Source organism: Myodes glareolus, chromosome 23, assembly GCF_982192425.1.
Source record: "Myodes glareolus chromosome 23, mMyoGla1.1, whole genome shotgun sequence".
NCBI classification, from domain to species: domain Eukaryota; kingdom Metazoa; phylum Chordata; class Mammalia; order Rodentia; family Cricetidae; genus Myodes; species Myodes glareolus.
In genome coordinates, this window is record NC_142048.1 from 3,311,497 (window position 1) to 3,325,265 (window position 13,769).

At 52.7% G+C, this 13,769-nt stretch overlaps 1 protein-coding gene across 1 annotated transcript; it reads left to right on the forward strand.

Moving 5' to 3' along the window:
• Window positions 1–935: 935 nt before the first annotated feature.
• On the forward strand, window positions 936–13,749 carry Cers1 (ceramide synthase 1). The gene is made up of 7 exons (XM_087900881.1): window positions 936–1,221; window positions 3,164–3,323; window positions 6,165–6,345; window positions 7,578–7,739; window positions 8,126–8,273; window positions 8,377–8,486; window positions 13,609–13,749. Exons 1-7 carry the CDS (start codon window positions 973–975, stop codon window positions 13,649–13,651), a joined length of 1,053 nt encoding a protein of 350 aa, XP_087757007.1. The 5' UTR covers window positions 936–972; the 3' UTR covers window positions 13,652–13,749.
• The last annotated feature ends 20 nt before the right edge of the window (window positions 13,750–13,769 follow it).

Below are 13,769 nucleotides of genomic sequence, written 5' to 3' on the forward strand. Positions count from 1 at the left end.
CAAAATGACTAAATCTTTTTGAATAAGAGGTGGCTTAGTGAATAGAAACACGCACTGCTCCTCCAGAGGACTGGACTGGAGTTCTGAACGCAGTAGCAATGTCCATCCAGTCCACGACAGCCTGGAACTTCATCTCCAGGGGCCCTATGCCTTCTGAACCTAGACCTATGTGGCAGGTGCACACAGACACATACACATCACAGTTTTTAAATGGTGGAGAAAGATAGTAGACATCTATATTGACCTCCAAAATGATAACTTGGCATGTGAGTACATGCACCACGTGTGCCTGTGCACGAGGTTGGGGACATGGCGCCATTGGTGGAGTGCTTCCCTTGCAAACAGCAATGGATAAACCATGCATGGTGGTGCATAACTGCCTTCCAGGCACTCAGAGGCTGAAGCAGGAAAATCAGGAGTTCAAGGACATCACCAGCTGCACCTTGAGACCCTATCATCAGCTCAGGAGGCCTTGTGATTGGAGGAATCAGTAGAGTAGAGGAAACCGACCAGGCTTGAGCCCAGCGGATGGAGGGTGGGTCAGGACACAAGCGTGGGCAGATTTTTTTTTTTTTTGGTGGGGGGGATGTCTCATTGCATTTATTTGTGTGAGTGGGCACATAGGTGGAGGTGAGAGGCTAATTTGCTAGACTCAGTCTATCCTCAACTTCAGGACATTAATTTGGTGGCAGGCCCCCTCACACTTGCTGAGCCATCTTGACCGCAGAAGAACCCCAGGATAGTCGCAGACTGAGCGGAGGAGAGATCACCCAGAGCTTGGGAACTACTAGGTCCCACAACAGGAGAGCAGAAGGGGTGGTACCCGGCATCATGAGAGGCGGGGTCTGGGTCGGCCACGCCCCCGCTTTTGCACTGGCGGGGGCCTGCGCGCCCCCGGCCTGGCTGCAGCGCGTGACGCGGGGGCGCGCTGCGGCTCGGAAGCGTGCAGGCGGCGGCGGGCGAGCGGGTGGCATGGCGGCTGCGACAACGACCACCGGGCTTGAGACGCCAGAGCCCATGCCTAGCTACGCGCAGATGTTGCAACGAAGCTGGGCCTCGGTGCTGGCAGCGGCAAGGGGCTGCGGGGACTGCGGCTGGGGACTCGCGCGTCGCGGCCTGGCGGAGCACGCGCACCTGGCTGCCCCGGAGCTGCTCCTGGCCGCACTGTGCGCTCTGGGCTGGACCGCACTGCGCTCCGTGGCCACCGCGCGCCTCTTTCGGGTCAGTGCGACCTGGGGGCCCTTGTGAACTGCATGCAGGAGAGTGAGTGGGGCCGCTTCTCACGTATCCCTATGTCTGTAGTGGCCGCTGGAAAGTGGGGGGCCTGGGTTTGCATATCGGGACCTCAGAGGCTATCCCGAGACCCTTTGCAACAGGGCGGGGTGGGTGCGGGGGTGTCACTGAACTGGGGTGACACTTTGATGGATTGGGAATCCCATGTGGCGTGGGGTGTTATGGATGCAAGGAAACTAGATCCACATCCTATCCTGGGCAGTTTCGATAGAATCTAGGGCAATCCCCTCCGTACAGCATCTATGCTGTTGCGGACCCAAGGGTCAACCTTCTGGAAACCGACCTGGGGACCAGGGAACCCAGATTCTGCACTGGAGGCCTCGAGGTGCCCAGTGGTCACCTGAGCTGTGCGTCACTGGGAGCTGCTGTGTCTACACGTATCTGTGCTGTCGATGCCCCGCCCTTGTCTGGAGTGCCCACCACCCCCGAAGCAGGGATGGCACAGACCTGTGTATCAAGGGCCGTACCCAGGGGCTCAACCTTGGGAATGACCCTGTCTGTGTCTTCAGTGTTCTATTCTGTCGCCCCCATGGGGCGATGATCAAAATACTGTTTCTGGAGACTGAAGAGGCCACCGCCCAGGTGTGAAGAATGACCCTGGTAGTGATGACATTGGCACCTGACCCTATTCCTCATTCCTCCTTGGGGGGCGGTCTCTGTGGCATTTGGGCCAGTACCATGATGGATACTCTCCAGAGGACTAACTGGGGACATCCCGCCCCCATCTGACTGGAAGTGGCAGAGGGTGCGGGAACAGAGAGCATTGTGCCAACAATGGGACCTTTCTCTGCTGGCAGGAAGAGGCTGTTAGGTCAAGATAGGGTGTTGTCCAGCTCCAGAGCCCACCCTGTCTGTTGTCAACTAATGGAGGGAGCGACCTCAGCCTCAAGCTGCTGAAGAGAGAGGAGGCAAGAATGAGGGCCAACCCCAGGGCAGCCCTGGTCCCCATCTGCCTTGGCTAGTGTGCTCTCCTGGCGCCCAACTGGGATGCTGGAGGTCCTTGAGGCAGCCTGAGGCCACCCCACTTCCACTCTCCACCCTCCTCCTCCCCTAGAAACAGGCAGAGGGGCTGTCCCATTCTCCAAGCTCAACTTGGCAGCAGCCTGGTTGCTAGGGGTTACGAGAGCTGGGCTCTGGCTGTCTCCATGACAACTGCTGGGTGCTCTGGGTTCCTCTGGCCCCCTCAGCCTTGGGAAGAAGGGGGCTGGGTTTGGCCCACAGTGCTGGAGCTCCTGGGGCCTTCCTGGACTCTAGCCGGCCCATTCCAACCCATTTTTGTAGTTCTGAGACAGTGTCTCTCTGAAGCCCAGGCTGCTCAAATCCACGTCAGTCTTCCTGCCTCAGCCTCCCAAGCTGGGATAATAGGCATACACCACTGACCTGTGACGTCTCCATGTCCCCCAGATCAGCTTGCCTCCCACCTTTCCCCCTTCAACACCTTCACAGCCTTTGGTCCCCAGTTTTCCCTCCCAGGCTCTTTCCTATCCTTAGTTTCTCCTGCCTTCTTCCCAATGTGGGGGAGTTTTCAAGTTCCCCTTTTTCCCTCCCTGAAACACCCCCATTTTCTGCTAGAACCTGAGCACCCGACTTGCAGATTCCCTAAGCTCCATTGCTTTAAGCCTGGACAATGTCATATCCCTCATTCCCTCCCCCCGCCGCCCAGCTTCCCTCTCCCAGGCCACACAGGACAGCTGGGTGCTATGTTTAGCCCTTCATGGCCACACACTTGGGCTCTGGTTACCCCAGAAGATGGGCACAGGGGCCCAACTTTCTCAATGCCATTGAGACTGGCGAGTCCCTGGGCCTTGTTTTTCTCCCCTGGAGGAGCATCGCGCTCCCCCAACAACCACTACCTACTGTGTCTCCACAGCCCCTGGCCAAGCGGTGTCATCTGCAGCCTCGAGATGCTGCCAGGTTACCTGAGAGCGCCTGGAAGCTTCTTTTCTACTTGGGCTGTTGGAGCTACTGTGCCTACCTGCTCCTGGGTGCCCATTATCCTTTCTTCCATGACCCACCCTCTGTCTTCTACGGTAGGCATCCTAGGGACCAGTGCAGAGGACTCTGCTAAAAACAATTTAAAAAGGGGGCTGGCAGGATGGCTGGGACAAAGGTGCTTGCAGCCAAGCCGACAACTCAAGTTCTTGCCTTGGGACTCAGCGGAAAGTGAGAAGTCACTTTTTAAAGTTCTTTGATTGCCGCATGTACATCGTGACGTGCATGTGTGCGTGCCCATACATGTTCTGAATTGGCCCTAATGAGATACTTCTATGGAAGTCTTGATATCAAGGTAAGGGTGGGCATGGAACCCTGGGAGTAGTGTGGTCAGAAGAGGCCCCTACTCGAGCTGGTCCTGCAGGGACCTGTGCAAAGGTATGACAAGATGGCTCATGAAGGCAACTCCTGGCTGGAGTTGGAGTTTCACATGAGATAGATAGGGTGGGAATTCATGAATGTGAACGTGTGCAGAGTTTGGAGGCGGGAGGGGGGCTCCTTGCTGGGGACCACAATGTGGGAGTCAGCAGAGTCTTGAGAGGTGCAGAGATAGATGCTCCCCATGTGGCTGGGAGGACTCTGGGGGGCACAGCTAGGTGCTGCGGTGATGTTGCCCACATAGAGAGCACCACACACAATCTTTTTTCCTATGTAGTCCAGAATGGCCTAAAATTGGAGGCACCCCGATCAGTGTCCTGAGTGCTGAGACTGGCCGTGCACCACTGCTCCCACAGCCATGGGAGTTTTGAATTTCAAAACGAGTGGTGTTGGCTGTTATTAAGTTTGACTTTATATGGGTAACTCAGTGGTATGATTGAATTAGATTCCTGTTTGGTTAGAGTGTTGAGAGTTTATTGGGCACCCACAGTTTTTTTGTGGGTATTTTTCTGGACTTGGAAGCAAAGTGACTCCTGCATACTGGACAGCGTGTGACTGCTGGCCACGCCCCCACCCTTCCCTGGTGTGATCCTAGGCTCTTTACTCCTGAGCCACGCCCACATCCACTTGTACAAGTGCCAGGTTGGCTTGTGCTAGGGACAGCTAGGAAGAGGTCCCCAAACCCTTCATGGGACAGCCAGTCTGATCATAGCAAGTGGCAAGAGAAAACATAAGGGGGGGGGGTAGTAGGGATCAGGGAGGTGGAGGACCATGATGGAGGTGACTGAGAGGCAGCCTGTAGATGAGCTAGAGGAAGAGGAGATAAATGTGCTGTGGGGGTTTTTCTTTCTCTTTTTATGTCAGTGTGGCGAGAACGCCTGTGTACCACTGTTTGTGCAGCGTGTGAAGGTTTCACGTGGGGTCCTTCTCTCCATTCCTCCTGTGGGGCCTGGGGTCAGACTTAGGTCATCGGTGTTGGTGGCAAGCGCCTTTACCCACTGAGCCTTCCTGTGGGTCTTTTGGGGATTTTATACAGGGTCTCATGTAGCCTGGGGTGGTCTCAAACTTAGCTTTCTCCTGCCTCAGCCTCCAGAATGCCAGACAGAGGCCAGAGGCCAGCATTTGAGTTACTTCTGTCCACTGTTCTGAGGGTTCTAGGGATGGAGTTCTGGTTACCAAACATTTGCAGCGGGTGAGCATCTCTGCCCACAGTCAGCTTACTAGACCCACAAGTCCTCTCAGGCTTTCTATTGAGTGGCTGCCTGTAAGCTGGGGTTGAGCAGCTGGGGATGTGGGTGTCACAAAGGCCCAGACAGAGTCAGAAGACTTGGTGGGCAGAGTACTGAGGAGCCCTGAACTCAGCAGCAGGGGAGAGGAAGAGGCACAGATGGGGGGGTTCACTGGGAGGAGACACAGTTGTCTGAAAGAGAACAGATACGCCTGGAGACATGGGAGGCTGGAGAGGAGAATGTTGGCAACAGCGAGCCACTCAGGGCGAATATCCTGGGTCAGGCATCACAGTAGGAGCCATGTCTGTCTGGGCCCCAGCATGATGACACATACTTGTTATCTCAGCACTGGGAAGACTGAGGCAGGAGGATTTCTATGAGTAGGTCTTTGGTCAGCTTGGGTTACATAAGAGACCTTCAAAAAACAACACAAGCAAACGAAAAACAAGCAAGCAAAATGGGGCTCGGGAGTTGGTAGAGAGCTTGCCTAGAAGCAAGAATCCCTGGGTTCCGTCCAGGTGTGGCATCTCCACAGGTCGGCCATCCCAGCACTCAGAAAATGGGGGGGAGGGGATTGTGAATTCAAGGTCATCATTTGCTACACAGATTTTGGGGTGAGCTTGGTCTGCATGAGACCCTGACTCACAAACCAAACGACTAGTGAGGTGACCCATCCGGGAAAGGTGCTGCCAAGTCGGGGACCTGGGTTGGTCCCTCGGACCCATAGATGTAGCATGAATAATAAACACCCAGAGACAGATGTTAGGGTTCAAGCTGAAGATCAGAGAGGCAGAGCAGCCAAGCCGCTAGAGAGCTCTCACTCTGCCAAGGCTGGGCGATCCTGTCCTCAGCCTGACTGCACACTGAGCCCTGAGCTCCTGTCTCCTCCTGTCTTATATTCCTCTCTAGCGCAGGCATCAAAGGCGTGCACCACCGCTGCCCACCCTCTGTGGCTACCTAGTGTGGCTGCTGGGATCAGAGGTGTGGCCACCACTGCCTGGCTTCTAGTGACTTAGCTCTGCACTCTGATCTTCAAGCTTTACTTATTAAAACACAAGCAAAATCTCACTGTACACAGAGTGGGAGGAGAAGACTGACTTCCGAACACGTCCTCCCACCTCCACAGGGCCCTGAAACCGGCAGGTGCCACACACATTCACGCAGACAGACTTTTGGCCACCCCACATTCAGAGGACACTCGCTGTTGTGAGGCTGTGTTGGGAGGTCTTGGGGGACAGGTCTGAACATGACCATGAACGTGGCTCTTCCCAGCCTGGAGGTCGGGCATGGCGGTGCCCTGGGACATAGCCACCGCCTACCTGCTGCAGGGGAGCTTCTACTGCCACTCCATCTATGCCACTGTGTACATGGACACCTGGCGCAAGGACTCCATAGTCATGCTGGTGCATCATGTGGTCACCCTGCTTCTCATCGCCTCTTCCTATGCCTTCCGGTGAGGTCATCAAGAGAGTGGGCAGGCAATATGTGCAAAGGGCCTGGGGCTGGATGGGGCCAGAGCAAGGAGGGCTCAGGAAGCAGGTGTGTAAGAAGAACCCAGAGACCCTTCCCTCACCCGCTGTCCACTACCTTGGTCCTAGACCTGTGTGACACCCCTTTTAAAATTCCTTTGACATTTATTTATTTATTTTGGAGGGTGGCATGGATGTTGCAGCTTGTGTGGGGGTCAGAGGACAACTTCCGGGAGTTGGTTCTCCTCCTGGAGTCGAACTTGGGTTATCAGGCTCGATGGCAAGTGCCCTTACCCACTGGGCCATCCTGCTTTCCCCTGTATGGACCCTTGGCCAACATGGGCTTACTCACAGGGGATCCAGAAACAGAGGAGATTTGGTGTTCAAGGCCCACATGTATTGCCACCTTCTCAGGGGGCTGAGATAGGAGGATTGCAGAGTTCCAGGCTGAGCTACTGTAGGGCTCTATCTCTAACAGAAAAAAAAAAAAACTAAGTTATGTTTCAGAGGCTGAGACAGGAGGATTTCTGTGAGTTCCAGGCCAGCAAGAACTATAAGAGTGAGGCCTGCCGGGTCGTGGCAGCGCACACCATTAATCCCAGCTCTCAGAAGGCAGAGGCAGGCGGAGTCTGTGAGTTTGAGGCCAGCCTGATCTACAAGAGCTAGTTCCAGGACAGGCTCCAAAGCTACAGAGAAACCCTGTCTCGAAAAAACAAAACAATAAATAAATAAACAAACAAAACTGAAAAGTGAGGCCTGATCCAGTGCAATAAAGGAGCAAAGAAACGGTCTATAGCTAAGAGTGCCCTTAAGTCACTGTCCTCTCTCTACAGGTGCTGGCATGCACACACAGAGAGACACAGAGGAAACAGTAGCAAGCACTAAAGCCACGTGTATGGGCTTCCCTGAAACTGGAGCAACAGGTGGTTGTGAGCCGCTATGTGGGTGCTCAGACCCAAACTCGAGTCCCCTGCAGGAGCAGCCAGTGTTCTTAGCCACTGAGCCGTCCTTCCAGCCACAATGTATGTGCTGTTCTTGCCAATGACCCTGGTTCAGTTCTGGTGACATGTCGGGTTGCTCATGCTTCAGGGCTCTGACACGCTCTACTGGGCTCTGCAGGTCTTCACATAGGTACACACTCAAACACAATGAGTTAATAAAAACCCACCGTGTGGCCCGGGCTCCGTAGTCCTGGTTGATTGTCCCCACCCCGTAGGTACCACAATGTAGGCCTCCTCGTGTTCTTCCTGCATGACGTTAGCGACGTGCAGCTGGAGTTCACCAAGCTCAACATCTACTTCAAAGCCAGGGGTGGCGCCTACCACCGCTTGCACGGGCTGGTGGCCAACCTGGGTTGCCTCAGCTTCTGCTTCTGCTGGTGAGAGGGGCGTGGCTCAGTGGGCTGTGGGCAGGGCCAGGGAAGAGAAGGGTGTGGCTTACTTGGGTGGAGCCATGCATGGGAGGGGCCTGTGATTGGGTTGGTTTAGTAGGGTGGTACATAGGGTCTAGAACCTTACATTCAGCCAGGGCCAGGCCAGATTGGGGAGGGGCTGGTGTTTGGTGAGGTGAGTGGAGCTTGGGAAGAAATAGGGTGCTAAGCTGGGAAGGGGTGGGGCTGGCCGCACAGAGGTGGTGGAAATGGGAAAGTGTGGGGCTGCCAGGCCAAGCGGATTCCAGTAGATGAGTGACAGTCAGGGAAGGGAATGCAAGAGGGCAGCCTGCCCTTCCTTCTCCCAAGCCTACTTGACTGGCCCCTCCCTTCAGGTTCTGGTTCCGCCTCTACTGGTTCCCGCTTAAGGTTCTGTACGTCACCTGCCACTGCAGCCTGCAGTCGGTGCCCGACATCCCATACTATTTCTTCTTCAACACACTGCTGCTGCTCCTCACGGTCATGAATGTCTACTGGTTCCTGGTGAGTCAGCCCCACGGGTCCTCCTCAGGCATGGAAGGGGTCTATGTACGGATACAAAGAGCCTTGCGACCTATCATCTCACGGGTGTCTTCTCCTCCCACAGTACATCGTGGCTTTCGCAGCCAAAGTGTTAACTGGCCAGATGCGTGAACTGGAGGACTTGAGGGAATACGACGCACTGGAAGCTCAGACCGCTGAGCCCTGCAAAGCTGAGTGAGTGGCGCTGGGTCTCGGTCCCAGCTCCTCCTTTAAGAACAAGCGCGAGACCCTAGAATGCAGGGACCCCCACAGTGAAACTGCCTGAGGTGGGCATAAGACAGCAGGCAAGGCTTGTCAGGGCTGGGAGCTGCTGCTAGCGAGGATGGAAGGAATGAGCAACTAACCAGACTGTGACCTCCAGCCCAAAGGAGAGCCCGGGCCAAGGTTCTGTCCACCTGCCCTTTCAACCTGCGGGTCTAGGGTTGGCTCAGCAGGTTCAGGACATACAGCACCTCTGAGACAACATGAAGAGATGTGGGCATTGAGCAAGCAAGGGCAGGAGGCTGTAGAAGGTTCCAGAAGGTACAAACCAGCCAGACCCTGGCAACAAAGGAAGAGATATGAGTTAATCATTTTTTTAAACAAATTCATCTTCTTTTTAAAAAAATATTTATTTATTTATTATGTATACAATATTCTGTCTGCGTGTATGCCTGCACACCTGAAGAGGGCACCAGACCTCATTACAGATGGTTGTGAGCCACCATGTGGTTTCTGGGAATTGAAACTCAGGACCTTTGGAAGGGCAGGCAATGCTCTTAACTGCTGAGCCATCTCTGCAGCCCCTCATTTTTGTTTTTTAAGGAATGAAGAGGAAGCCATCTATTTTTAAAGTTATTTATTCTTATGGGTTGGGGCACGTGCCCAGCAGCTGTGTGGTGGTCAGAGGACAGTTGTGGTCAAGTCCCCAGGGACTGACCTCAGGTCACCAGACTTGGCTACAAGCACCTTTCCCCTACCAAGTCATCTTGTTGGCTCTAAGTTATTTTGTTTTTAACTTTTTAAATTATTTTTTAATTTTATGTGTATGTGTACCCTGTGTGTGCAGTAGCCAAGAAGGCCAGAGGAGGGTGACGGATCCCAGAAGGAGTTAAAGACAGTTATGAGCCATGATGTGGTTCTGGGCACTGAACCCAAATCCTTTGAAAGGGCAGTCAGTTCTCTGAACTCGCCTCTGAGGTCTCCCTCCTCAGTGCTCCTCACCTTTCCCAATGCTGCAACCCTTTAATACAGTTCCTCATGTTGTGGTGACCCCAACCTTAAAATTGTTTTTGTTGCTACTTCATAACTGTAATCTTGCTACTGTTACAAATTTTAAAGTAAATATCTGATATGTGACCCCTGTGAAAGGGTCGTTCGACCCCCCAAAGGTGTCATGACCCACAGGTTGAGAACTGCTGCTTAAAGGAAGGCCCTGCCCCTAAGTTGTTCTTTTAAAATGATTTGTGCATTTAGTTTGTTTGGATGACTGTTTCTTTGCCTGTGTGCCGGTTCTCTACTGCACACCTGACTCCCACAGGGGGAGAGGAGGGTGTTCAATCTCCTGGAATTGGAATTACAGACAGTTGTGAGCTACCATGTAGGTGCTGGGACTCAAACCTGAGTCTTCTGGAAGAGCAGCCAGTGCTCTTAACCATGGCATGGACCTAAATTCTTGAAAAAGTAATGGAGTTGAGTTGGGCCAGTATCCACTCAGGGGCTGAGGCAGAAGGATTCCTTTCAGTTCCAGCACAGCTTCAACCACAGAAGGAAAGACAAATAAGTAGACACATTTTAGTTCCAACCAAGTCTGTGGCTACAGAGAGAGTGTTGAGGACAGAGCTATCACCAGGCATAGCGAGTTTGCTGTGATGAGATGTTGACCTAAAGCCACTGCGGGAGGAGGGAGAGGTGGCTCCCACATACCAGTCCCAGCTGAGCAAAGAGAGAAGTCAGGGCAGGAAGTGGAGCAGACCTTATCAGCTTGCTCCCCATTGCTCACACAGCCTGCTTTCTTACAGTGCCCACGACCACTTGTCCAAGGGTGGAGCCACCCACAGTAGACATCAGGAAACTGCTGCACAGAGCCCACAGACTTGCCCACAAGCCACTCTGATGGAGGCCTATTCTCAGTTGAGGTCCTCTCGTCCCAATGACCCCAGTTTGTGTCAGTGACAAAAGACCAGTACAATTGTCCTTGCCAACCTAACACACAACACATCAGTAGTAAACCATAATCTCTCCTCAAGATCTCATGTTGATGTTACAGTATAAAACACAGTCCAACTTTGAGAAGACCCACAGTCTTCAGAAATTTCATCACTTGGTAAGCATAGTGGCGCACACTTTAATCCCAGCACTCGGGAGGCAGAGGCAGGCGGATCTCTGTGAGTTTAAATCCAGCCTGGTCTACAGAGTGAGTCCCAGGTCTTATAAGTCTTATAAGTGAGACCCTGTCTCAGAAAACAAACAAAAATTCCGTCACTTAAAAGTCCAACCACTCTGGGGCTGGAGAGATGGCTCAGCAGTTGAGAGCACTGGCTGCTCTTCCAGAGGACCCGGGCTTAACTCCCAACATCCACTTGACAGTTCACAACTGTCTGTGACTCTAGTTCCAGCGGATCTGGCACCCTCACACCAATGCACACAAAATTAAATTAAATTAATTAATTTAGTTTTTACTAAATTATTTAGTGTTTTTTTTTAGTTCAACCACACTTTAAATTATCCAAACTGTGACTCCTGTAAAACTAGAAATAAATTAAACATTTTTTACTCCAGACACAATCAAAGTAGAACAGAACCACATTCCCACAGTGTACCTCAGTGTCCCAATCTGGGATTCACTCACGATCTGGGCTTTAAAGGGTTTCCACACGCAGTGTGTCTCAGTTCATGTTGGGTGTGCTCTGCATTGCTCTGTTCCCATGGCCTCAGTGTGGCGTGCTCTCTGCCTTCAACTGTGGCCTCTTATCAGCTGCTGCCCATGGCCCCTTCATGCCTACAAAACCGGTGCCACACGGGAGGTGACCCCTCTGGACCACAGCTTCTGTGTCCTGACCCTGAGGAAAGACTTGCATCACCGCCATGATGCTGGTCTCCATCACAGCTCACCAGAAACTGTCCATCTCACCGGGCAAGAAGCAGACCACTAACACAACTTTGGAGCCAAATTTGAGGCAAACTTTATTCAATACCATCCAGGACAATGGACATTGGCTAGGTCCATACTGGGGGTTCCCAGAGAATAGTCACAAATCTATTAGTTGATGCTTATAAAGGCAGACCCCACAAGGCTACACACTTGGGGGAAGCACACATCCTGATGGACGTCACAGCCTGTGCAGCTGGGACAACCAATCTTGTGTACTGAAGTGAGGACATATGGCTTGCGATCTTACGTGAACAACCAGCCCCCAGTATTCCAGAAAGTTATCTGTTCTTGGGCAAGCGGGACTCAGAGGTTAGAGGCGTTGTTTTACGGGTCTCTCAAGCACAGCACTTAAAACTTAAGACATAGCTTTAGCTCTTACAGCCATGGTTCAAAAGATCTCACTTCCAGCTCTAATAGAGTCGCTGCTTCCTAAGCCTCTGTCATGGCAGCAAGCCCTATGGTAGCCAGGGCAGAGAGCTGGGGTTCACACCCTCAACTCCAGAGAGCAAACTTCACATTGGGTGAGGCCTAAAGATCTCAAAGACTTCCTCCTGAAAATCTGCACTTTGTGTGTGTGTATGGTTTTTCAACAGGGTTTCTCTGTGTAGCCCTGGCTGTCCTGGAACTCAGTGTGTAGACCAGGCTGGCCTTGAACTCTACCTCTTGAGTGTTGGGATTAAAGGTTTGCACCACCACTGTTTGGTTAAAAAGCTCCATGTTTTAATCCTCCCAGACAGCGCCACCAGCTGAGGACCCAGTGTTCATATACAGGAGCCTGTGGGACACATTCTCACTATAAGCACCATATCTGTCAAGGGGCCTGGGACTTGTGTGAAGTCTCTGCCAGGGCTGTGACTGAGCCACAGGTGGAAGCTAGTTTGTCTTGTTCTGATGTAGGCAAAACCTCAAAATCAAAGTGGAAGCCAGGCTGTGGTGGCGCATGCCTTTAATCCCAGCCCTCAGGAGGCAGAGGCAGGCGGATCTCTGGGTGTTCCAGGCCAGCCTGTTCTACAGAGCGAGTTCCAGGACAGGCTCCATAGATACTAAGAAATCCTATCTTGAAAAACCAAAACCAAACAAAGGAAAAATCCAAGTGGAACAACTTGCATGGGAGAGTGTCAGACTGAGAATCAGTGAACTTCAGGCTTATGGCTCAAACTAGTGTTTTTGTTAAATGGGGTTCAGGGTCAGGTTGCATGTGCTGAGACATAAGGGGTCTGTTAGGAGTCTCATTTGGGGTGTGTTGAAGTGTAACCTTTAATGTGGTCTGTGAAGACATGGTAGGGTATGTTGAAAAAGCTTCTAGAACATTCCAGAGGCTTCTACAAGGCTTAAGAGGGAGAGGCAAACAAATCGGACACCAGGAAGTGCCCTCTTGCTGCAGAACTCACGTATAGAGAAATGTTTGGAAATGCAGCTCCCAGGGTACTGCCCCTCTGCAGACACCTGCACTGCCTCACGTGGGAACACCAGGGACCCCTGCCAGCCACAGGAGGGGAAGGGCAGAAACTGCTGGGATCGTCCCTTCTTGAGGAAACCTCAGTCTGGCCAGAACTCCTGCAAGAATTGCTTAGGCACCAGGCTGCCATTCTGTGAGAGTCAGAGAGAATGAAACTTAACTGTATAAATTAAAAAACTCTAGCACCTGACTTGGTGGACCAGGCCTCTAGTCATTCCAGCGTGGGGGAAGCAGAGGTAGGTGATCTCCATGAGTTTGAGGCCAACCTGCTCTACAAAGGGAGTTCCAGGCTAGCTGTGACCACAAGGGACCCTATCTCAATAAATAAATAAATAAATAATAAAAAACCTCCCTATAACTGGGTCTTGGAAACAGTTGGGCTGTAGAGCATATGCCCAGCGTGGTCTAGGTATAGGTATGCCTTCCATCCCAGCACTGGTGAACCCCCAAACCTTTCTCAGAAATTCTGAATATTCTAAAGGGCGTTTTTTCTGGGGGGGGGGGGTATGGCAGGCACACAGGACCGCAGCAGGGATGGTTTGAGTGGGAGACAGGGAGCAAACCTCGCAGCGCTGCTTGGCAGGGACCCTACCTGGGAAGAAGAGGGGCCCCACGGAGGAGGAAGTAGGGGAAGGGAAGTTATTCAACGGGGAGAGGGAAGCATATGGTTCCCAAACTAATCTGTTCTGACTTCCGGTCCCCAGGAAGCCGCTGCGGAATGGCCTGATGAAGGACAAGCTCTTCTGAGTCCCTGTCCTCAATTCTGCCACCCAGGACTCCCTCCCATCCTACCTGGGAGACTGACCCCGCCCCTGGAGACTCCGCCCAGTGCCTGGAGATCTGCTTCCAAACTTGGGGAGCTGGC

Bases quoted from the DNA above. Each gene is read 5' to 3' on its own strand.
- Cers1 (XM_087900881.1), top strand. From the start codon at position 973: ATGGCGGCTGCGACAACGACCACCGGGCTTGAGACGCCAGAGCCCATG. The intron at 1,222-3,163 runs GTCAGTGCGACC...GTGTCTCCACAG, and splicing joins CCACCGCGCGCCTCTTTCGG to CCCCTGGCCAAGCGGTGTCA. The intron at 3,324-6,164 runs GTAGGCATCCTA...GGCTCTTCCCAG, and splicing joins CCCACCCTCTGTCTTCTACG to CCTGGAGGTCGGGCATGGCG.